Raw genomic sequence first — 25,145 nt, forward strand, 5'->3', positions numbered from 1 at the left:
GGAATGGAACCTCGTTTTGTTCTCCTAGGGTGCGAGGCTCCATATTTCACAATTACGGATGAGATGGTGCCTTTTGGCTCCGGGCCAATTGGCGCGAGGAGACGGGGAAACCCTCGTCTCGTCGACAAATACGGGAAAGGCAGGTTAACATGCAGCTGCGTAACCCCGGGAGCTTTCGCGAACCACCCTTAACGTGAATCGTGAGCAAACGAGGAAGGTCCAGTTGGCGGTCTGCGATTTGATCCGAATTTCGAGCGCGGGTTCAAGCGTAAACTGACCCGTGCTGTGCTTTTCCCATCGTCCCGCACGGGTGGGCTTCATTGATTGATACGACAAGGGCAGCGTTCGTTCGTTCCGTTTTCTGGTTCCTATTTATTTTTGCAGCACATGCTACACACATGTCACGGGGCACACGCTCTGCGCTCTGGTTGAGAGCAGAAGAATAAGAGGGAAAAAATGAAGAGAAACCTGAGCGAATGATTTATGGACTGTCCTCGGTGCGTCGCTGATCAACGGGATTGAGCTTCTCACGAGAAACCTGCCCCCTTTTCCTGGCTGCAGGTTCCCCCCAGCAGCCAGAATCACTGGAGTGCAACAAACAATCCCCCCCGCCCCCACTGCATCCACTCCTCCAAAAACCTGCAAAAAAATAAGTAAATAAAAGAAACGCTCTGCAGGAGGTCACAGCAATGCACAGGAAGTTTAATGGGGTCGGACCAGCATTTGCTATGATTAAAGACTGCATGTAGTGGAACTGAACTTCCAGACCAACCCTGCGCTGGAGAGCAGTTACTGACAATGGGTGCTTGGGTATAGATGGATGGATGGATAGATCCATGGATGGGTACAGATAGATGAGTGGATGGGGATAGATGGAGATCAACAGAATTCAGGGCAGTCATTCAGCACTGTAACTCTTGTAACTCTTGTGGTTTTGCCATTTATAATCCATCCAATCATTTGACACAAATCGATCCGGACATTTATAGCTTCCTACTAAGGAAATGTACCGGCATCGCCCTACAGCTCACAGCTCAGTCACTCCGCTCTTTTATTATTAAAGTATGAGTATGAAGCTATTCATGCCGTCTGCTGGTTACTGATGATCATGATGATCTGTCCCGGGTACAATAGATGAGGGATGACAGCAGCAGTTATGTGAGAAACATCTCTGGATCAGGAACTACCCCAAGTGCTCAGTGGCGTGAATCACAGCCTGTCAGTTGACCGGTCACCCTGCCCGTTGACCGGTCACCCTGCCCTACCCCCCACCCCATCAATGACAAATTAAACTGGGCTTGTTGGTGTCAAGGCTTTTGATTCATGACAAGAGGGGAGGGGCTTTTAAAGAGACCACCTGAGACTCCACCTCCCACCTAACATCCTTCCACTGACACATCCATCACAGTCACAGGTTAATTCAGACTGTGATTCTTTTCTGATCTCATCCCTGATCATGTGCTTCTCAAATAGGACACATCAGTCTGTCCTTCTTCCTTGCTGAGAGTGGAAAATGTGATTTTTAATAAATAAAAAACAGAGCACTTCTCTCTTTCTGGGTCTGAAATATATGCCACTATAAGACATGTATATTTTGTCTATATATATAAATAAAATCAGAATATAAAGTGAGCCTTCATGCCATCAGAGTAGCAGCCTTTTATTGAGTGGTATTGAGGTGTCACTAGCGGTGACTTTTATTTGCGTCCCATGTGTATTTTGTGTACTATTCACTGCTAATGGGTTCCTCTATTTCTCAATTCCTGCATTACTCCAGCATTTTTTATCACTGCTTGCTGTACATGTGCTGCTGCTGCCTTATTTAATCTCCTTTCTGATCAATAAAGTTTCCATCCATCTGTCAATGTATCAACACTTCCCCGGTTATGGGTTTATTCAGCGTTTATTGGAGAGGTATAAGATGGGCCTCTTGAGCACTTGCTGGCAACACCACCTGTGACCCCTGCCCATAAGCAAAATAATCCATCGGAAAAGGGATTGGATTGCCCACAAGGAACCCTCTTTATGCACATAATTAAGTGGCCCTGTGTAGCCTGCACTGAGATTACTTTTTGGGAGGGGACTGGGGGGATGCTTGAGACAGAAGAGGGGCTGGGGAGCGATGGTTCTCATGGAACTCAGTAGGGTTTTAAAACAGCATGCACCCTGTGTAACTACAGTCATCAGTATGTTAATGTCTGCCTGTCTTTGTGTTGGGGGGAACCTCAGGGACGTGCGTCTGCGGGGAGTGCACATGCTACGACATGGACCCTTCGGGGGAGTGGGGCGACATCCATGGGGATACCTGCGAGTGCGATGAGAGGAGCTGCCATTCCACCTACGACAGATACACCGACGACTTCTGCTCTGGTAAATTGGGGAAATGGGGGAGCATCATGCTTGATCGCCGCCCACCTTGATCCAGTGCACCAACTGCTGCATCCCTACACCGTCGCATTCCCTCACCCCTTAGCACAGCAACAAATTTGTACTTACTGATTCCATGCTCAGTATGAGGTCCCGCTACCTAATGATTAGTTTGGTATGAGCAGCAAGAAAACCCATTGCCATCTCTCAATATATAACATTTCCATTAAAACAAGAGAGACATTTTTTTAAGGCTGGCTAAATAAGACTTATTAGAAACAGATGTACACATTTCTATGTCGGGTTCACAGAGTGATCCGGCGAGGAGCCGTGCTGGGTGAACTTACGGCAAGTTTAACTCATTTTCCCCAGAAATATTAAATAATAGTAACAGATCATAGTCAAATTACTCTAACCAAACAACTACTGAGATTCAAGTATGAGTTAGTAGTGCAGGATGTGAACAATTTAAAGCAGACATTTAACAAAGCCATCAAATTCTTTCTCATTTCACTTTATCCCCTCACTTAAACACAGTGCCCCAAACTTCCAATCTTTACTTACAACCAATGTTTATCCCAGCCTCACCCCCACAAAAGACACGAGAGAGAGAGAGAGAGAGAGAGAGAGAGAGAGAGAGAGAGAGAGAGAGAGAGAGAGAGAGAGAGAGAGAGAGAGAGAGAGAGAGAGAGGTGAAGAGTAAAACTTGCCCGCCCATCTCTTTATAAAGTTTTTGTTATGCAGAATTGGCCACACCTGGTGCTCGTTTCCTCTCACTGAGCCCATTCGGCCAGAAGTGGGCGTAGCCAGACTCCTTCCTGCTACCCTATTCACTCTTTCCCCATTTCCATGATCTTAAACATATCCCTTCTACACACACACAAAGAAAGGCCAAAGTGTTTCATCTTGCTGAGCCAATTCAGTTGCATACTCATATTGAATTGTTATTTTAAAATATTTTTCCTCCCTGTTTTGCTTGGTCCTGCCACATCGTATCCATTATACAAAATCGCCATGTAAATGATGCAAATTAAAGGTAACTGTTGAATTTTTCATGCAGATAACGGGTTCGGTTGCATTTCCCGTTCTCAGAATGGCACATGAAAACATGCCTTCCCAAGGCAGGAACATTAAGTACATTTACATTTATTCATCCAGCAGACGCTTTTCTCCAAAGTGACGTACATCTCAGAGAACATAATATTGATAATGCATTTATTTCATTTCTGCCATAGATGGCATTTCTCCTTTTTGTATTTTAATAAGCAGTGGCTGGTAGTTCCCATTTGTGATAATGACATTTACATCCTGTCATCTGTGGGTAATGTTCTCTCGCTTTCCGAGCTCTTCGGTATATGCTACTTCACATCATGTCAGTCAAATGACAAAAAAAACCCTTTGCTTTTGGCTGTTAGATGGGTGTTATAAAAAGCTCCGGGCCAAGCCGGCCATTTCCACATGAGCCCATCATTAAGGAACAGGGTGAGAACACGTGCTCGTCCCCCAGACCGCCGCGTGAACCCAGCCATTACTGTGTCCGACTCATGGGGGGCCAGCGGACAATCAGTGCCCCTCTCTCCCCCTTCTCTCTCTTCTGTGTGGAGTGAAGGTCACGGGCAGTGCAACTGCGGGAGATGCGACTGCAAAGAGGGCTGGACGGGCAAGAAGTGCGAGCACCCGCTGTCCTGCCGCCTCTCCCCCGAGGTCAGCCTCAAGCGGTGTCAGGGGACCTCCGGCATGCCTTGCTCCGGGAGAGGTAATCAACCCTAGGCTCCGTTTCCCCCTGTGGCAAAGTGCAGAACTTGCCTCACTTTCATCGTGAACAAAATTTTGGGCCCTCTTCCTCATCATCACAGTCGGCGGAACTCGCTCACTCGCCATGTGCCAGAACTACAACATAATTTCGCCAGGATAAGTAATGTCCATGAGTCTGGCCAGTCCCGGAGAGGTTTTTTTCAGTATTTTTAGATTAGACTGTGCCTTATTTATTGTTTCATTTTTACTGGCTGATGATGCTATTAATCATTCCTTTTGGTAGGAAAGCCTGTTTTGGGGTGGATTGTTTTTGGTCAGTCGAAAGCAGAAGTTCTTAACCTTTTCTAGGTCACAGACCACCTTCACGAGTCTAATGACTCACTAAGCTAAGGACTCTCTTCTAGAAAAATGCCCATAAATTAATAGAGGAATTATTGCGTTGAAAATTAAGTATGACAGTAGTAGCATTCTCTTTTTTGTTGTGGGGAATGGGTAGGGGCAGCAGGTGGCGTAGTGGTTAGAGCTGCCAACTTTTGCACCTGGGTTTGAATCACATCCTGGCATAGTACACTTGATCATGGTACTTTCCCTGAACTGAAACAGTAAGAATTACCCAGATGTATCACTGGGCAAATCAGTATAAGTAGCTTTGCATGTTGACGTAAATGTACTCTTTTTTTCAGCCACTGCCAGCACACACTGACCCTCACATCCTGGTACATACAAGACCAAACAGACCAAGACTTTGACTCCCCTTTCTCCTTCCCATAATGATTTCAGCCCATGTGGAGATTTCACTCACACCCCATGCCTTCTTCACTGGGGAAACAAATCAGCTGGTCCTTCCCACCTTAAATTCTCTCCGCTGCAAATTCAAGTTTTGGCATCAAAACCCGGCCAGAACCTCCCCTGAGCTCCAAAATTGCCAAGTGCTGCTGGTTTTCAGCACACTGTTTCACCGCGTAATCATCCCTTTGTCAACGTGCAGAATACGTTCCTTGTGAGTCTCATCAATGGTGGGTCATTCGGGCCATCGGTGGTGTTTGGGGCGCCGATGAGTCCACCTCTAATTCTTGAGAGGTTTCTCCTTTTGTGGGGACAGACCGGACACGTGAGAGTAATGATGTCTGACAGCGGCAGAGCAGACAGAAACAAATCCCAATACGCACAAGTCACAGCTCTGATTTACCAAAATAAGAAATTGTTTCTCTGTCCCCGGCTAAGAATAGAGGGCTAGATTGGAAATGGCCTTTCGCCACCACTGTAATGCGGAGGTAATTGAAGTCTGATGAGCTCAACCTTCCGTGAGGTTATTTGTACAATGACAGCGGAATCTCGTCGCTTTTCTGTTCTGACCTTTAACTACATTTTGGTTTACGTCTCATTCTGCTTACTCTAGATCATTGCGCAATCAGCAGCGCCATTGCAGCCAGTTAGTTAAGAAAATGTTGGCCTATGTTAAAGGCTTTTTCCATTTATTTTATTGCCTTTATTGTAACTAAAACACACATTTTGGCTGCCTGCCTTCAAACGGTTTTTAAGCCTTTGGAAACACGCATAGTCCTTAAGTGACAATATGTGCGACTTGCAACCACCCAGACCTACGGTGGCTGTCTCATTAACTTTATTGTCTTATTTTCAAGTCCCGACAACTGGTCATAACGTCTAGTGATAATGCTCCATCTACTGTAGGATAACATCGGCTGGTTGTATAATTGTTATTGTTCGGGTCTCTGTCAGCGTTCGGTTTCTAGCAGCGATTGTATTATGTGTACAAAATGTTTTGTTTTGGATGCCTTTCAAGTTTTTTTTTTTTTGTTGAAAATGGCTAGCAAGTGAATAACTGGGTGTTCTGGTGGTGCTGAAAAGGAATAGAGCAATATCAAAATATAACGATAATACTGTAATGTATATTATTATTATAAATCAGTGTTATTTTACCATTAATAATGTGCAAAATTAGTGGAAAAAATCTCCACGATACAGTGTTAATTGTTTATATGATCTTTATGGCTCATATAAGGGCATTTCGGACTTAAGGCAAAGTCAATTTAGGGCTGGATTGTCTGAACGGAACTTTGTCGTAAATCAAGGACCACCTGTGCTGTGCACATTTGTGGTTGACTGTCATCAAAATTACGAGTAATTTCAGTTGACGCTATATTTTTTGTTTTTGACATGAACAGTCAAGTTAGCGGCAGACAAATATGCTGTAAATGCCCTTCATGTGGTCTCGGAACCAGCTGCTAGTGTGCAGAGCCCAAAGAGGACCAACAAGCCACCGCCGATGTGATGGATGAAGGTCCTCATGTGTCGGCCGGTGGGGATTAACATGTTTTTAAATAAGGCACCCAGAGTAACCGTGGAGAGCTCTGCAGTCCCAGAGTGGGGAGAATTAATAACATTTTCAGAAGTAATTAACCCAGAGGTGCTACACTGGGATACTTCACAGGCGTCCCGGGAGCTCTGCAGGACCAGTTTGGACCAGTTTGGACCAGTTTGGAGTTTCCACTGCAATGTGTGCAAGGTGGCAGGTCCGCGTCTCAGCTGTCTACGATAAATGTCTGTAAAAAATGAATGCAGATGTCAGGACTGTAAATCCGAAGTCTCTCAGAAAGCAGGAAGTTGTTTGGCTCATTAGCTGTAGTTCATTAACAAAAACGCCGAGCTGTGAAAATAGCAGCTTCGTACAGTACCTGCCAGTTACGCTGAAAGGGAATTTGAACAAAACTGACCCAATGAACAAATTTATTGTCTGTGATTTTAACCAAGCAGATTCTATCTAAACGTTGTTGCGAAGGCTAGACGTATGATTAAAGACCTTGGCTACGGAGTCCCAGCAGAGCTCTTGCTGGTTTACTGTTGAGAGGGGAACCTGAACTGTAGCTAAGTGCAAACATCAGCATTTGAGAGGTCAATATGCAAAACAGTTAGTTTGGACTAATAATTATACTGCATTCCTGTTATTTTGGACCAGCTGTACAGTAAAAATGTTTTACAGAGTCCAGGCAGGGAACATTTCGTTTCTTAACACCAGTAAATCCATGAGTAGCAGTAGCATTAGCAGCAGCATTAGCTTTAGCGGTAGCATCAGCAGTAGCAGTAGCATTAGCAAATTGGCACAAGACACATAGAAATCCTTTGTCTTTCCCTCTGCACTATATAAGGAAAGAGGAACTGTAGTGATGAACATTTATTGTTCTCCACTCGTGTGTCTTTTTAACCCCCAAGGAAACAAACAGGAAACGTGACGCCACATCGTGACCGACGCACCCCCGCCGCTGTGCAGCTCGACAAAGCACGCTGAGTGGGCTGGCAGGTAGCGTAGTGGTTTAGCGTGGTCACCTGGTAAACTAAAAGGCCCTGTTTCAAATTCCACCTCATACTCTCGTACCCTTGATCAGGAATTTACACTGAACTTATACCATAAAAATGACGCTGCAGTATAAATGCTTAAACTATCCAAAGTAGTTTGTTGTGGAAGCCCAACATTAAAAGCTGCCATGGATAAATGTGTCAGCGAAATGAGGGTTGTTATAAAGGTAGTGATCTGCACAGCAGGATCTATGTCGCTACGTGACGTTCAGCCGGGGGTGGACACTGTGTGCTACCGTAGCATCCCCACTGACCCACAAAGTGCTCATACTTTCCCTGCAGAGCCTGGAGCTCACGCCACAGGGGCAGATGTTCCCATTTCCGCTCCATTTAGAGAAAAACTGATTCAAACCAAAAAAAAAAAGCTAAAGCAAAACTGTCTTAAGTCGATTTTTCAGCAGAAGCCGGAGAATATTTGGTACACCATCCTTGGAAGTTGCTTTCTGAAGGAGCGTTCGCAAATTAATAAATGAAGGCCTAAAGATATGGGAGATAGTGCGAAAAATTTCCAGTCGATTTTGTACAGTTAAAGTAATCATAATTGTATTTAATCACTTGGTTGTGCTATGAAAGTGTTTTTTGCTGTCAGGATAGGTGTGTGTTTACAATTTGTGGCGACACCACATTTCATCGTGTGCGTGTCCGTGACAGCCGTGTGTGGACAGAGTGTGATGGAGCTAAATGGGGAACAGCACAAAACTGTGATTTATGTGGCCATTTACTTAACATTTTATATACAGACAGTGCTGTAAGTACAGTTACCCCAGTCTGCTGCTCTGAGAGAAAGTAAAAAGTAAATACAATACGTCTGCTGCCTAAATACAGCTTTTTATTCCTACACACCGAAGTGTGTGTTTCCTGTGTGGTATGAAATGATGAATCTGAGGTTCTGCTGTGGAGTTAGTGTTATTGGATCACCTCTCTCTCTCTCTCTCTCTCTCTCTCTCTCTCTCTCTCTCTCTCTCTCTCTCTCTCTCTCTCTCTCTCTGTGTGTGTGTGTGTGTGTGTGTGTGTGTGTGTGAGAGAGAGAGAGAGAGAGATTTGGATACATGTGGATTAAGATGTGCATCTTTCCACAGTTCATATTTTTATGTTATGACCACAATTTTACATGTTTTTCCCGCTATGTGTAAAAGCCCAACGTAACTGCGGACACTGCTAATATTTGCAAAAATTTGAAATGTAAAACAGTTTTTTCAAGATTTCCAATCATTTGAAAGCTCCCAGATTCCACATACTTCCCACTCTGGAATTTCCTTAAGGAAACACCTTCAGCTTGAGTTTTCTTTTTATCCTTCCTTCTGAAATTCCTTTTACTTTAGAAATACGCATATTCTGCAAAGCCAATACGTTTATCCTTCTACAATTTCATCATAATACATCGAGGCATTTCTCCATCATATATGTGCTTTTTTTGCAAAAAAAATCTATAAAATTATGTATAATTATCATTATATTTGATCATAAAATTGATTTCTTTATGATTATAAAATTATAATTAGAAAAATTAATCTATGATCAGTTTTGATGTACCATCCTTATCATTTGGAGAATTTGGCCATAGTGTCAGTGAGCAATATGAAAAATAATCAGCTATGTTTGGGAATTGTTGGTACAATAGTTTTTTGATTTTGTCACATGTCATGCCACATTCAGTAGCACGCTGGTGCTTTTTTTTTCGCTAATTTCCTTACAGAACTCCACCACGCAAAGAATACTTCCTGATTAATTATCCCGATCGGCAATCACTGTGCGGAACAAATCAGTGTTCCGAGGCAGTTGTGCTGGGGGGACGGGCCCATTTGCCTTGCAGATGTTGACTGGCATCCAGAAAGCCGTCTGCCTTGATGAGCAATGTATTAAAGCCTAAATGATCTGAATTAGGGCTGATTGCAATCACTCCCTTCCGGTTCCCCAAAACCTCTCCCCCTTCGCCACTGATAGGGAGTAGGAGGTGTTTATGTGGGGGGGGAGCTGCAGTCACCCATGGGTTAACAACAAGTTGGACTCAACCAGAAGAGCATCATTCACTGGCAGGTACTGGTAACTCACAGGTTATACATCTGGACATGGGTTCAAATCCAGCCCATCCTGTGTAGAATTTGAATGCTCCGTTCGTGTTCACAAGGGTTTCTCCCAGGGGCTCCAATTTCCTCCACAATCCAAAGACATGTGTTTCAGATGGACTGGTGACTCTGCGTGGCCTGTAGTGTGTGTGCATGTGTGTTGCGTTGTTCTGCTCTATAAATGGCTGGATGATTTCAGGGGAGGTTAGTGGAGGTCTAGCGTTGCGTGATGCCTTGGGCAAAGGTGTCTGCTAAATCCTCCCTAATAATTCCTGAGGACTGACGAGCACAGGTGTTTCAGTACTACCTTAACATGATCTTTGTGTGTTGTGAAACATACATTTTTACCCTGAATTGTAGGCCAATTTAGAGAGAAGTGTCTGCTAAATGAAAACGTGTAACGGAAACAATGGCTTAGTTGGAGGACCGAGAGGTGGACAAGAGCATCCTAAGTGCCAACAGAATGACATACGGGAGGAAAACAGGCCACTGCGGAGATGAGAATATTCACTTTCATCACAAAGCAGATGTGTCACAGCAGCGAATCCCCCGGGTCTGCGTGTCACCTTGTCTTCAGGTATGAAGGTTATTCTTTCTGACACTGGGAATCGTGCTGTCAGCCAGGTCCCGTCACAAACATGACGGAAAGTATTAATAGCAAACTTCACCATGTAGTTTTTAGCATTGAAAAAGATCACTCTTTTAAAATTGTTAAAACATTACAATTTTTTTGGGTTTTTTTTAACAGCATTGTGGCAGCTAATTTACATATACATATGTTTATTGATGTTTCACTTTTCTCCAAAGCAGCTTACAAAATTAGATTTGTACCCTAAGCTACTTATAGTGATTTACCCATGTATGTAGCTGGGTAATTGTTACTATATCATCTCGGGGTAAGTGCCTTGACCATGGGTACTACAGCAGGAGGTGGGATTTCAACCTGGGTCCTTCAGCTGCGAGCCAGCAGCTGTAACCATTATGCCCCTTATTACCATGATATATTTTGAAACATAGTTTTTTATAAATGTACCCTTAGATCCTTGTTATAGCGTAGATGACTTGTGCATAAAGGACAAACTCAGAAATCAAGTAATGAAACTGCGATGAAATAGTATGCAGCTATATATTGTTGTGCTTGTATGCTTTTTCATCTCGACTCTGATGGAAACCACACTGTGTCACGGTGTGCTACTTGTCCACCAAGTAGCTCTGAAAAGGCTTAGAAGGACATCCATGTGTAATTGTAGTCGTAGATGCTGGGTCGTCTTCGCAAGCGTCTGTCGTACATCGTGTGCACTTTGAACGAATACTGGACATTTCCAGATGCAGCAGTCTAAAAAAAACAACGGTCACTCCCTGAACCAACCTTTCATCTCCTCCGCTGATTGAGGGGTTTGGAAAGGCCACGAAGGCACCTCCGGTTTGTCTTTTCAGGGCGGCAGAGTTGGAGGCCAGCTGCCTGGAAATAGCAGGTGGCACAAAAGGGAACTGCTGGCCTATAATTTTCTCTCTTTGACGGTCAGTAGAACATAGACAGACACGTGGCAATTAATGCAAACAAGGTGAAAATGGGAGGGTTTCGTAATATATGCAGGCTAATATTGAGCAGAGTGATCAAACAAAAGACCTGGACTGTAGTCGCTCTGTTTTTACAAACTCTTTGGCACCCATTTATATTCATAATGTGAAGAACTGCGAAGCATTAAGTTTTCGTCATACCTCTCCAATTTCAAAGAAATAAAACAAGGTTGGATGAGGTTCAAGTAGGCAATTGTGGCATGTGGGATTGGAGTATGCACACACAGTATAAGCACATGACCATCTCACTGTGGAGCAATAAGCATTATCTTTACCATATTTGGACCATCACGCACACACCATCACCTGTACCTGCTTCCCATGCTGGTAGCCATGCCACATTAACGCATACACCTAGTTACCATTGAGAAACATCTAGCTGTCATGACTCCCCTATTTAAGCCCTTGTTTGACCGTGAGAAGGAGTTTGACCTGGAGCGAGAGACAAAGAAGGACCAGACATCAAGTTAGCCTGAGTTCCAGAATAAAGGCTATTGTATCCAGAACTAGTGAGTCAGCGTCCTCTTGTCTGGTACATTGGTCACAGTGGTACCCAGAAGAGTGACCTGACCTCCATGGACAACACAATAATATATTTAAAGCTAACAATGAATGCTGAAATGCTTTAGTAACTTCATCATGTATTACCAACATTAGTCACCTGAGTATTTTTTCTCCATTGGAACAACATTCTACTTGCACTGGGGTGTACAGACAAGACATGGATCCAACATGGATAAACATGGTTAGGTTGTTTTTGCTGGAATCCGGAGCTATTCTTTAATGAGTTCCTGTGATTCATCAAGAGTTAGAAGTTTAAGCTTCCATCACTGGCAACCATTACAGGTTGTCCCAAGAACTCCACATTGGATAGAGATGTGGCCCAAGGGATGCTCACTGAAGACATGTGGACACTTGCTTTCATTCTTCTCAAGTCATTTGTGGAAAACCAGTTCCTTGTGGACTGAAGATCTGTCATTCTGGACGGTATTGCTCCTGGAGAGAAAATCCATCATGGGATGTAGTCTGCTGGTCATTCGGGATGGAAACACATCACACTGGATTAACGGTGCATTCCAACCCACAGCCCAAGGCCAGTCCCATACCGTTAGCAGACATGCAAGATTCTGTTGTTGAAGCCAGGAACAGAGGAGTATTAATCCTTGGGCTGTGGTCAAATATGGACTCCTCCGTTCGTCAAGAAGATGACGAAGGACAACTTGTCAAACCATATCACGCATTTCCACGGTTTAGAAGGCCGTTTCCGCCCAGTAAAGCTACTGTGACAAAGTCGAGCACCTCCGAAGAAAGTATTTGATGTCCATTAAACTTGGAATGTGGGTCTAATGAACGCCGTAAGGCCTCCAGATGTTAATCATCATAATGTTAAAACAAGACATATGTTTGAGTTTTAAAAACGCTTACCACGATACTTGGGAAACCACGTGGATTTCGTTTCACAGGAACCACACCACGTGTGTTTTGTCAACCAGAAAACAGTGGGACAGGGAAATTACAGGTGGGGCTCGTGCCATATTTCAGACCGCAAATAAGTATAAGGTGAAGAAACTGGGAAGGGATTCCATTACATGTCCAATGGAAAAAAAATTTTGGAAATATTGCTTGGAAGAGAGGTGGCGTACAAAATTATTCCTTGTGTATACTCCCCCCTCATGCTAAATTGTGTGCTGTATTTTCATTACCAATATTGTCGAAAGCTGATATTATATTACTCCAGACTGATTTTCTAAGAGTAAAGCCCAGCGTTTTTATACACACACTCACTTCATTCTGTAATGTTCATAAGATGAGTTCAATTGAGCAAAATTGGCATCATGTCCAAATTGTCTGACGCTTCGAAGGAGATCAGTGAGTTTCCGGATGTCACTCTGATGCCATCTATAATGTGAAAAAAGTCAAAATAATGACAATTTTGTCAGCTGCGGTTCACAAATATCAGGAAAGTTCAGAAGTTTGTTACGTAACAATACGTACAAGTCAAAGGTTGTGCTCAAGCGGACGCTCTTCGTGTTGAAGAGTCCTGGTCACCAAGTAGGTTAAGTAGGTTTACTTACAGTGTACCTCAGAAGGCAAGTACTCGTCATTTCTCTACATATTCTCACTTTGAAAATATGGTTTGGTGAAGCAGTACAAATTCGAGGTACAAGAAGTCAAATAAACAGCACTTTGTAAATGACCATGATCGTACATCGAGAAAGAAGCTGTTGACCATGATGATTAGTATTATTGTTATTATTATTACCATAATACACAAATATCTTGGCTTTTTCCCCCGTTCTCTGATGCCAACCTCACCCAGCACACATGCTGCAAACGTGCTGTTCCTGTCATGTCCTGTCACGGATCACACTCGCCACTGCAGTATTTACAAGTAAGATTTCCTAGTGATTTGCACAGCTTTTGGAAGCAGAGTGACACAGGCCTGTCGGAGCCGAATAAATCAAGTGGGGAGACAGTCTGTGCTCATTCAGCTGCCGCAGATCTCCATTATAAGTCATTGTCACCTCTATGCTGCCTTTCTCTCCGAAATAATTTGCTACCATTTTGGAACCGTTCAGGTTAGAAATAATGACAAATCATGGGAACGTAGATAAGGACTTATGCAGTACATTAATGCTGAACAAAGGTTTGTACAAATTCTGAAGTATTTATGGAATTTAAAAAAAATACCACGCAGTGTTTTAATAGGGGGGTGCGGTGGCGCAGTGGGTTGGACCGGGTCGTGCTCTCCAGTAGGTCCGGAGTTCGAGTCCCGCTTGGGGTGCCTTGCGACGGACTGGCGTCCCGTCCTGGGTGCGTCCCCTCCCCGTCCAGCCCCACGCCCTGTGTTGCCAGGTTAGGCTCCGGTTCCCTACAACCCTATGGGGCAAGCAGTGCGGAGTGTGTGTGTGTTTTAATTTGGTAAGCAAAAAGAGATTTGCACCTTCCAAGAAGCACAAAAAGAAAAGCCATACCCTTCAGACACAGTGACATCAATAATGATGTGTTCTGTAACCAACCGCACAACACCAGAGAATCTTCTACAACTACGAATAATACCTACCATCATGACCACTTTGAACAATCGAAATTAATACAGATTTTTAATGGGCGGCAGCAACGGTTTAAAACTGAAATGTTCCAAAATAAACTCCGCACAACCTGAACAGTTTCATCAAAAGTTCAAATGAATGTGGGTGAAAACAGCAAGTTAAATTACAGACACCCATCCAGATTTACGTAAAAAATTCCCGGCATACACATTATTTATGGACAGCGCTTTTATTTTACACATCTAAAATACGTTACGTGCAAGTCTGCGTAACCAGACAAGGCAGGAAGCTGCATCTTCCCAGTTCTTGCTTGTTTTGAGCCGTGAACACATCTCCTCTTGTTAGTGTAGTGCTTTTTTCCATATTTTCTACCCTTTTCATTATTCACAAGGCCTGGTGGTAAACGTGCACTTGAAGGAAAACGAGAACCGTCTCGCAAACGTACGCCAATCTATCTGGAGATGAAATTGAAAACAATTAGGAAGTATGAAGGTGGACAAAGATGATCACCTATAGCACGGGAACCAGGTTTAGCCGTATCGACTATAAATACGATAGTGAAGGATGCTGCACATATAAAGGAGCACGTGATGGTGTTGAATGGTGGGGGAATCCGACATACGTAACTTTCGATTTACATAAAGGGTTGAAGAACGCTCTTTTTGCGTGAGTTGAGGGGTGTCTCTATGTTATTGTTCCAACGTACAAATAGTGGCCAGTTTAGATCTCACCTCCATCGGTGCTGCCGCACAGTCCCCAGTTTGAATCTCCTTTCCTCTTATTATCTTGCTCCTTTACTCCTTTTGGAAACACTTTAAATGAGAAATTTCAAACTTTCCTTCTTGATCTTGTCTTATATAATCCAAACTCTGCCGCCCGAATACTCGTGGCACTGAAACAGACTGGCTGAGCTGAAGTGACGACACACCAAACAATTCATTTCAGAAGTCCTCCATATTCCCAGGATGCACTTCACCTCCACTTTTTTGCCATCTGGAGAGGACTTCTGTATCTTCTTCATATGTGGCAGCATTTCGACGTCTTTAATTTAGTTTCTTAAAGAGGGAAACTCTGCGAAGCCTTTAAATCGCCTCCTAAACACAACAGCTGCCTGCAGTGTCTCCAGCCAGACACACAAAATGTGTGATTTCAACTCCTCACCGTTATATATTGAAATATGTTGGTGGAAAACTTTCTGGGTGCAGGATAGACAAGGTCCTGAGGAATTGGGGACATTGGGATTGCAGGCAGGTGCAAGAGAGCTGTTTGTAGCATAGTGGTTAGAACTGCTGCTGCTTTTGCACCTTGTGGTTTCTGGTTCAAATCCTCTCTACTACTCTTGAACAAGGTACTTATTCTCAGTTGTTCCAATAAAATCACCCAGCTGTATAAATGGGTAAATAATAGTAAGTTTTGGGAAAAGTGTCTCATTTAGCTGTCACTTTTCTCAAAAGTGACTTACAGTGTCGATCTACTTAAAATTATACAGGTGAGTGATATCACCGGTGAAATTTTCAGGCACGCATCTTGCTCAAGGATACTATAGCCAAACAGGAGGATCAAGCCTGCAACCTTTGGATCCAAAGGCAGTATTAATAACCACTATGCTACCAGTTGCCACCTACTTAAGATGCATCTGCATGGTGGGATATTTGGGATGTCTTGCTAGATGTCCAGTTGCCGTGTGCTCTTCTACAAGGTGTTACCTGAGCTGCAGTGTGTAAAGAAAGTGGTCTTATTGACAGGGTGTAGATGGTTGTTTGGCGGATGAAAAGCCTGACTAAAGAGCCTTGTAACCAAATTTAAGAAAAAATGTAAACACAATGTCATGGATTTGCAGGCGTTACACAACATTTTTAAAGCGATCAAATTTATCTCGTTTCGGTGAATAGGGATGATAATATTGCAACAATTGCACATGTACTGTGGCTGAATATGAAGGCTAGATTTAAATAGATGATGCGTGTTGTGTTCGCCACATCAAGCTCGGCTTTCAAAGGGGACCGGCATGATTTCCCTTTCATACCTCAGGAAATGGCTTGATTCTTTGCGAAGAAAAAAATCCTCAAATTAGGACAGATAGGAGATGGGGGGGGGGGGCGCTGAAAATCTGTGGAAATGACACATCTGCTAAGTAGGTGGCAAATACAGTCCCCTTCAGGATGGGCCGTGACGAGGTGAAAGTTAATCGATAAAGAGAGTATGTCATGACATCATGTGTTGCCATGGCAGCAGGCCCAAGCAGACGGCTTTTATCTGAGCGGTAGCCAAAAGGGTGCTGGGTTGTTTTTCCTGTCTGCCTGCACAGCCGGTACACCAACGCCAAAAGCGCATGGGGGGGGGGGGGGGGCGATTTCCGACGGCAGCACGTTGTGCACCGCGCCGTCTCAGCAATTAGCCACAGATCCGTCTGGATGTGGAACTGCATATACTTAACATTTTTGTGATTAAATCTACAGCGCATCTGACATTTTCCACTAAATTAACTCAGGGCATCAGAACCTCGCCGGAGGTTTGCCCAACCTGTTTACCGGTTGCCCGGTGCAGGTGATGATCTTCCACCAGGATCGGCCTCTGGCCCAGATGACACCTTGGGATATTACGGAATATTTTTTGTGAATTTTCACATGCGAGTGGTTTACGGTGATTCTCGGGTGCAGAGGCGATCCAAAGTGCATCCTTCTCCTTGAGCGCGTGACAGAGAAGCACCGAAGAATTGTGTTTTAGCACTTTGCCCCATTTCCTTCAGTTCATCGAAATCTAAAAACATCTTCGAAGAGATGGCTTGAAAGCTGAAAATTAAAAATATCAAATGCAGCCAAATAATTAATTTATAATTACTTTGTTTATACCCGTCCTGGGTGTGTCCCCTCCCCCTCCAGCCTTGTGTTGCCGGATTAGGCTCTGGTTCGCCGCGACCCCACTCAAGACAAGCTGTTTCAGACTCTGTGTGTGTGTGTGTGTGTGTGTGTGTGTGTGTGTGTGTGTGTGTGTGTGTGTGTGTGTGTGTATACTTTGTTTATTTTGGTTAGGGTCCCTTCTGTTCTCTTTGATTAGCAGGTGGCATAGTGTTTAGACCCATCTCCGTCCAGTGAAAGGATCAAAATTCAAACCCCTGCTCTTGCTGAAGTAGTCTTGATTAAGAACCGTAGCCTGAATTGATACAGTTGTATTACCCAGGTGTATAAATGGGTAAATCGCCATAAGCAGCTTAGTGTAAAAACCCCATACTGTAAGTAAAGTGTCGGATTAATGAATCGAGAGTAATTCTTGAGGTGTAGATGCGGTTCTTCCTGGATTTGTGACATCTGTCACAGCAGCATCCATCCGTGCCACCATCTCCAACTCAGGAAAGCTCCATAACGATAGAGCAACATCAAGAAGATGTGAACTTAGCATGGGAGACACCCTTAAGGTCCAGCCTCAAAATATCCTCAGCCTCTTCGGTGTCCTGAACGCCCTTCACTCGAGAGCGACAAGAGAAGAGCCTGATGGCGAGGACCAAGGCATGGATGTTGTGTTGCCAGGGGTTACCATGGCGACCTTAATGGGCAGAAAAACAAGCCGGACTTTCTTTCGAGCTGCTGAAAGGCTCTAATTACCATCATAAGTTTGGGTTCTGGCACAATGAGTGTGATTACTTTGATGATAAGGAAGCAGGGGAACAGTCCTCTCAAGAGCGCCTACGTCGCTGCGCCGCCGCCGAAGGGCGACTCCTCGTAATTTCTGGAATTGCCAAGCAGACACTTTGAAAAGGTGTTCATTTAGATGTAACTTTACAAAAGTGCTCTCGTCGCAGTGCTGTTTTCTTAACGTGCGTCTTTAATTAACGACGCCTGCGAAACAGCCACTTCGTACCGATATCGATATCGAATACTAATTATGTCATTATAATTCTACTCTGGCTCATATAGTCATTGGACTATAAAGAATACATTTTGGCCAAGGCGTTATGGAGATCACTTTTTATATTTTTATCTTATTGTTAAATAATTAATTATATAATTGTTTTGTAATTTATCACAAATGTGTAAATACATGCAGTTTTGTCAGAATTTAATACAGATTTTCCTGGAGATGTTCGTCAATGGGAGTGCTAATTAATGGCAGCTTGTGTACGAAAATGGGCCGTTAGAAATATGATTAGACTGACCGGGTGGCTTATCTGGAATGTCAACAGTGACCATAGCGGGTGTGTGTGTGTGTGTGTGTGTGTGTGTGTGTGTGTGTGTGTGTGTGTGTTTCAGGGCAGTGCCTGTGCGGTCAGTGCACCTGCCATCCATCAGGAGACCCCAGGGTCCACGGGAAGAACTGTGAGTGTGACGACCGTCAGTGTGAAGACGTGGACGGCGAGGTGTGTGGAGGTAAGCAGGGAGACCCCCCACTCACCCCATCCCCACTCACCACCCCATCGTCCTGCTTCTTCGCCGCCCTTCCGTGTTCTTCATCCTTCACACGGGATCTCGGTTAAGGGTGTCCCTTCATCTGCTGTCCCCTGCCTGGCCCCCCCCAGTCGTCCACAGGTCACCTTCAGAGTCTCCTGCTGCTGACCTGGTTCTGTGGAGCCTTGGATTAATGGGGAGGACGGTGGGCTGTTCAGCTGCAGTCTGATACATGGGGCTCGTGGAGGGGGGGGGGGCACAGCGGCAAATCGGCACTCCTCCGTTACCCATGTCTGCCTGCGCTGTAGGCGTCACAGGGGCCCCGGTTCTGCCTTCACGGCGGACAGGCCTGCTTCTGAAAGACAGCTCTCTGGGCGCGTAATTCTCTCTGCGTCGTTGCCGCGGGCGGCAGAGCGGCATGCAAATGTCACGGCGACTGCGCTCGGCATTGATCGCCCAGCACTCGCCGCATCTGAGCACTTTGAAAGGGACCGAGAAAAGGGAAGCGAAATGTTTTTCGAACCCTGGCCAGCAACATGCCTGCACTGTGTGAAGAATAGAGGGCCCCTCTTTCTCGGAACAGAATAGCGCCAAATAACAGCAATCATAAACACGGTTTTTACCGCCACTGGACATTCCGTGTCACGGTTGACGTAGGTACCGCAGAGCGGCCGCTCACCTAGCGGGGCTTCACGTGGCAGTTCACATGGCGGCGTGAGAAGAACGGCGCCCCCTGCAGCATGTGACCCATTACTGCGAGCGTTTGGATCCCCGGGGTCCACGGCGATGCCCTGTTCTCTTCTCTCGGGCCTTTGCTGCACTGAAATCACGTTCTTTTAGAAATGCGTACGGCACGTATTAACGGAGAAGCGGAAGGCGGCACAGCTGAGCAGACAAACGCTCCTCTCTACGTTTCCCGCTCGCCTTCCTTTGGGATGCCGTGAAAGACGAGCGCAGAGAGCCAATGGAAGTTGATGTAATTCAAAGCAATTTATTTCGGGACCGAATACGTACGATCCAAGGACTGAGTCAAACACCCATAGCCTCGGTGCAATAACTGTAAGCTTGGAACCATTTTTGTAAAAAAAACTGTGAAAGTTTTGAGTTATAAAGTTAAGTCTTGCAGTGTAAGTAGCTGATAAATTTCAAACATAAACAATTTACAGTTACCTTTACATGTATTTATTTATCAGACGCTTTTCTCCAAAGCGACTTCCAATGCACTCTGTGTAGCGTTATGAGCCCACACACCTTATTTACCGCAGTGACTTACACTGCTAGATACACTACTTCCACTGGGTCACTCATCCATACATCAGTGGAACACACACACTCTCTCTCTGTCACTCACACACTATGGGTGAATGTGAACAGCATGTCTTTGGACTGTGGGAGGAAACCAGAGCACCCGGATACACTACTTCCACTGGGTCACTCATCCATACATCAGTGGAACACACACACTCTCTCTCTGTCACTCACACACTATGGGTGAATGTGAACAGCATGTCTTTGGACTGTGGGAGGAAACCAGAGCACCCGGATACACTACTTCCACTGGGTCACTCATCCATACATCAGTGGAACACACACACTCTCTCTCTGTCACTCACACACTATGGGTGAATGTGAACAGCATGTCTTTGGACTGTGGGAGGAAACCAGAGCACCCGGATACACTACTTCCACTGGGTCACTCATCCATACATCAGTGGAACACACACACTCTCTCTCTGTCACTCACACACTATGGGTGAATGTGAACAGCATGTCTTTGGACTGTGGGAGGAAACCAGAGCACCCGGATACACTACTTACACTCGGTCACTCATCCATACATCAGTGGAACACACACACACACTCTCTGTGTCACTCACACACTCTGAGTGAAACTGAACAGCATGTCTTTGGAGTGTATATATACATTATATGAACCGTTATTCATATAACATATTAATGTTAAATGAATAAATGTATGTTAATGTAAATGTGTAAACTAGTGAGTCTCGGTTATTTATTTTTAAATACAGAGAGAAATGGAGAGCGTTGTATCTTACAGAAAATTCGGTGCTCCTGTGGAATGCTTGTACTGGCTTGGAGGGCAAAGCCACTGTTGTTGCAGCTGCTGTGCTCTAGGGTGGATCCAGCCATCTGATCGCACCTCCGACTCCACACACACACACACACACACACACACACACACACACACACACAAGCAAAGCCCCCCTGAACCACGGAGAGCTCAGAGACACACATTCTCTCACAGGGCGGTGGAAGAGGACGTGTGACACACACACACAGGGCCGGTCGGTACCCGGAGGCACATGGCAGTAATCTGAGCCGGAACAGCTTCCTCTGGCAGGCGGCAGCGGCGGCCCAGTGACGTTCCCTTATTTTCTCCCCATTCCCTCATGTTTACCATAACCGTTCTTAAGCTGCTAGCAGTCTAGTCTTGTGGTCCGAAGACAGCAGCCCGGAGGGTCACTCTGCTGCTTTAAGATGTATAAACACACACACACACACACACGCACGTGATCAACACCGAGCACCGAGTTGCGGCTCTGAAAAAATCCCCCTTGATCTTCATTCCCAATTTAGCCTTGTTGGACTGCAAAATCTTGTCCATTGCTTGCATGTATTAGACCTTCAACACACGGTCATGAGCTCAAGGTCACTCTGAAGGTCATGGCGGAGCCTCTTATAAACACATGTTTATGATGTGATGAAATTTAGGCTCTATCTTAGCTCGACACATCTGCTTGGCAGCGAAGAGGAGCCTTTAATGGTTCCATATCATAATAAAAGCTCCATTAACAACACTTTACAGGATTATTCTCGAGTGACCGCGATGTTCACAGCGCATTTACGAATGTTCGCCGAGTGACCGGCTCCCCCCGCTGAAATGTCCACAAGGGCACGGCTTGAAGGACAGTCAGATCGGCGCGAACAGGGAAATCCTCTACGTGTCGAAAGGCACGGATTCGCCCGGCTCCATTTCGGTGGTCCCGCCTGAGCGGTTCGAACCCGTCCCGTTTTTCTCGGGTGTTTGGCGTGGTTTTTACCGTGGCGCATTGCAGCATCCGGCAACCGCCTTTCCTTTAAAGGGGCTCAAATATTAATGGCTCTGCGCTACAGGGCGGGCAAAGGGTGACGCCGGCTGTGACGTGCATCCCGCCCGATCGGAGGAGCCCGCGGCCCAGGTTCTGCCAGGCTGGATGCCCCCCAAGGGTGGAAAATGGACTTTAAATATGTATGGGTCCTCACCGAATCCGCGTGCCCATCACCACCTCCACAGCCACTTGTCCCTGCGCTGGTGCAGAGGGCCTATTTTTCCCCTCTGTTCTCACCTCCCTCACCTCTGAATGATCTCGATCCCGAGGCCCGGCCCACAAATCTGTTTACCAGCGAGAGAAAAGGGCAAACTTCACGGCGGAATTAAAATTCGATGACACTTAATTGCAAGGGTCTGCTGGCGGAAGTGTCGTCATCCCTACCGTTCGCTCGCACCCACTCCAAAACACTGCTGTACACCTACCTGGCAGCTCAACATCCTTCTGCCCACCCCAGGAGGGAACCCCCCGTTAGTCTGTTGAGCAGGATAATTGACGGGGATTACAATCTCAGTGTCTGGTTTCGGTGACGGAAACACAGACGTGATCTTTAGCTCCATATTCCTTGTTGCTGCTGGAAGGAAGCTGGTTTCCTTTTGGCTGACATCACTTTGTCTCATGTGGCTGGACCCCCGAGTAGAGTTTGAAGGCCACCCCGACATTATCTCATGTTTCATCACTGTTTCACGTGGCCAAAGTTAAAAAGTCACCACATAACATGCATTATTCTCATTAGAGGAGCAATTATATAGCATGAGGGCAGCTTGTGGTCCTCGTCTGCAACTCCCAGGGAAGATGTCCTCGGTATACGAGTAAAAGCCAGACGTTCTACATATATTTAGGGTGAAAATGTCATTAGTGTGAGATCTGAGGGAGAGGAAATGAATTGCACTTAGCCAATGATGAAAGGAAAGAAGAGCTCTTCAGGTCCCAGGAGGGGCCCTGCTGTAGTACCCTTTGAGTGTGGTACTTAACTTGAGTCTCTGTAGGAAAATCTGCACTGGAAGAGATGGCTGGAAATAAGAGGAGGCTCCATTTCTTTGTGAAACTCTGGTTATGGCCCACAAGACTGGATCATTTACTATGTTCCAACCAGACTGCTACGCTCCTCCACTTCTGCCAACTTGATGGCCCCACGAACAAGAGGTCCAAAATCAAAAGTATGACGTTTCTTGTTTCTGGCTACAGTGTAGTGGAATGGGTGCCCTCTGTCACTCAGAACTGCTGAATCCCTCTCAAAATTCAACAAGGGTCTTAAAACTGACTTTTTTAAGACTTGCGTTATCCCAGATCTCCTGTGTGCTTGATAAATGTGTTATGTGTTATCTAATAATTAAAAAAAAACTATGCGGCTACTGGTGTAACGTATCCTGGTTTATACCGTGGTATGTGACAAATTGGCTAAACTCGAGAATCTTGTGTCTGGATCCAAAACTCTTCTTCTGCTGATGTAATGCACTTTTTGTGTTGTTCGTCGCTTTGGAGAAAAGCGCCTGCTAAATGAATAAATGAAAAAGTACATGTAAGCTGCCGTGCAGCCATGAGCTCCACGTTGGACGCTGCTGTCGCGCCACACGTACTCGGCTAGCGCCCGGCCACCGGCTAATGGCGGCGTTATCAGACTGGGCCCTGCCAGCGCATCGCTCCGCCTGTACAATGCAACTCGCAGGTGCGGTTTAATTGAAGGGGCCGTGTGTCACCCTTCCAAGGCAATTAAACGCTCTGGGAGGATGGCTGAAGGGCGCAGCCATGCATACAAATCATTCGTCTGCACCGCCAAATTGTAAAAAAAGAAGCCATGTGGCGGACAGGTTTGTTGCGGTTACAGCCGGAAGCAAGGCCGGATAACTCCGGCTGGGCCCGGGCGGTTTGAGGCAGCCCATTTCGCGTGGACGTTGGTGCGAAGGAATCGGCGTCTCCGGTGGAGCTGTGGCCCGCGCGCATGAAGCACGCGTGCCGTATCTGAGGGCTGGAGCCAAACTGAAAGGCCGGTAACCGGATCAACGACAGGCCATCGTCATGAGGGCAGATGAGGCTCCATCGTCCCGTGGAGGCAGGAGGGGTCCTCTCCGCTGCAATCATTAACATCCGCGCCTTTGGCTCCAAGAAAACCGCCCGTCTTGTTTCCAGATCCAGCTAATTTAGATTCTACACATAGAACCGTGAGACTGACCCATCATCGGGATCCTTCCAAATTTATCACTCCTGTTTTCCAGTGGGGGGAGGGGTGCGGTGACGCGGTGGCGCGGTGGGTTGGACCAGGTCCTGCTCTCCAGTGGGTCTGGGGTTCAAGTCCCGCTTAGGGTGCCTTGCGATGGACTGGCGTCCCGTCCTGGGTGTGTCGCCCACTGGGTGTGTGTGTTCCTCCACTTTCAGTTCTAAATCTTGTTTCACTTTTTGTTTCTGGCAGAAACACTCGTGATTTTGCTTGCTGAAGTAGCTTGAATGGAATCACAAATGCAACATCCTCTAAATAAATAGTAGATCTAATAAATTGCCCATAGGCACGCTGACCAAGTCGGTAAGATATGTGGTGTCTCGTGGCAGCGCGACCAGCCAATGTTCTCGTACAGCACATTTAACGTCAAAAATATTATAATAAGGTTGACGGGACGGCTGTCGTGAGGCCGGGTGTCACACGGCACATATGTCCTAAGTTGAGCAGTACCTCTTTTGTATGATCTTTTTGTGTGCTTTCTCACCTTCAATACAAATATGTACCGACTGTGAGCCACACGGGAAAAGCCGCAATTCCACCGTAATTTCCCGGAACGCATCTTTCTTTGAGCTTGAGTTTTGGCCGATCGAAAGGGCTCCACCGCAGACGAATGCAGTAAAAACATTTCAAAAGCCAAAACCTATTTCCTCAAGAAAAATGCAGGATGGTGCATGTAAGACATATTATGGAAGCAAAAATACTCGCACCTAATTAACTACTATAACAATTACTTTTACTTCTGCAACAACCAGGCGTTGGTTCGATGTGCACGCCGTGAACGGCCTGTTGAAGCTTCTTTCGAACCTGGAGCTTCTGGAGTTCGCCTGCCTGCTTTTTTGCTCTCTTTTTCCTCTGATTTGAAAGGACAATTCATCCCCCCTAACCCCCCCCCAATGGCACATCCCCTGCTCTGTGTTTCCGACTGCAGTTATTGCTCCGGTCCTCGGGGCTTCCCTGTGTTTCTGCTCAAAATTGCTTTTGAGGCGAGGTATCACCGAGATCTGCTGGATGCTATCTGTGTCTCACAGCGCTTACACAGTTACCGATTTATCCCTCCTCAGAAGGGGCGACGTGCTGCTTCGCACATCCCGCACTGTTGTTTTTACCCGACACGGAGCAGCACAAATAATTCATGGCTTAAAACATTTACATTCTCTGCTTCTTTGCATGACAATCAATATTTACCACTGGCCTCCTGGCAGGTTTACAATTGTCCATATTAAACATGAGCTCTATTC

At 45.6% G+C, this 25,145-nt stretch overlaps 1 protein-coding gene across 2 annotated transcripts in view; it reads left to right on the top strand.

The window, feature by feature from the left end:
* itgbl1 (integrin, beta-like 1) overlaps window positions 1–25,145 on the top strand; it is a 60,428-nt gene that overhangs the window by 24,772 nt on the left and 10,511 nt on the right. For both annotated transcript variants that reach the window (XR_003798030.1, XM_029256667.1), the window contains exons 6-8: window positions 2,230–2,370; window positions 3,977–4,123; window positions 18,445–18,561. Coding sequence is in view for 1 of the 2 variants with exons in the window: in XM_029256667.1 (XP_029112500.1) it covers window positions 2,230–2,370; window positions 3,977–4,123; window positions 18,445–18,561 (405 nt within the window). In the remaining variant the exon portion in view is untranslated. The remainder of the gene's footprint in view (window positions 1–2,229; window positions 2,371–3,976; window positions 4,124–18,444; window positions 18,562–25,145) is intronic.

Source organism: Scleropages formosus, chromosome 12 (assembly GCF_900964775.1).
Source record: "Scleropages formosus chromosome 12, fSclFor1.1, whole genome shotgun sequence".
NCBI lineage: Eukaryota > Metazoa > Chordata > Actinopteri > Osteoglossiformes > Osteoglossidae > Scleropages > Scleropages formosus.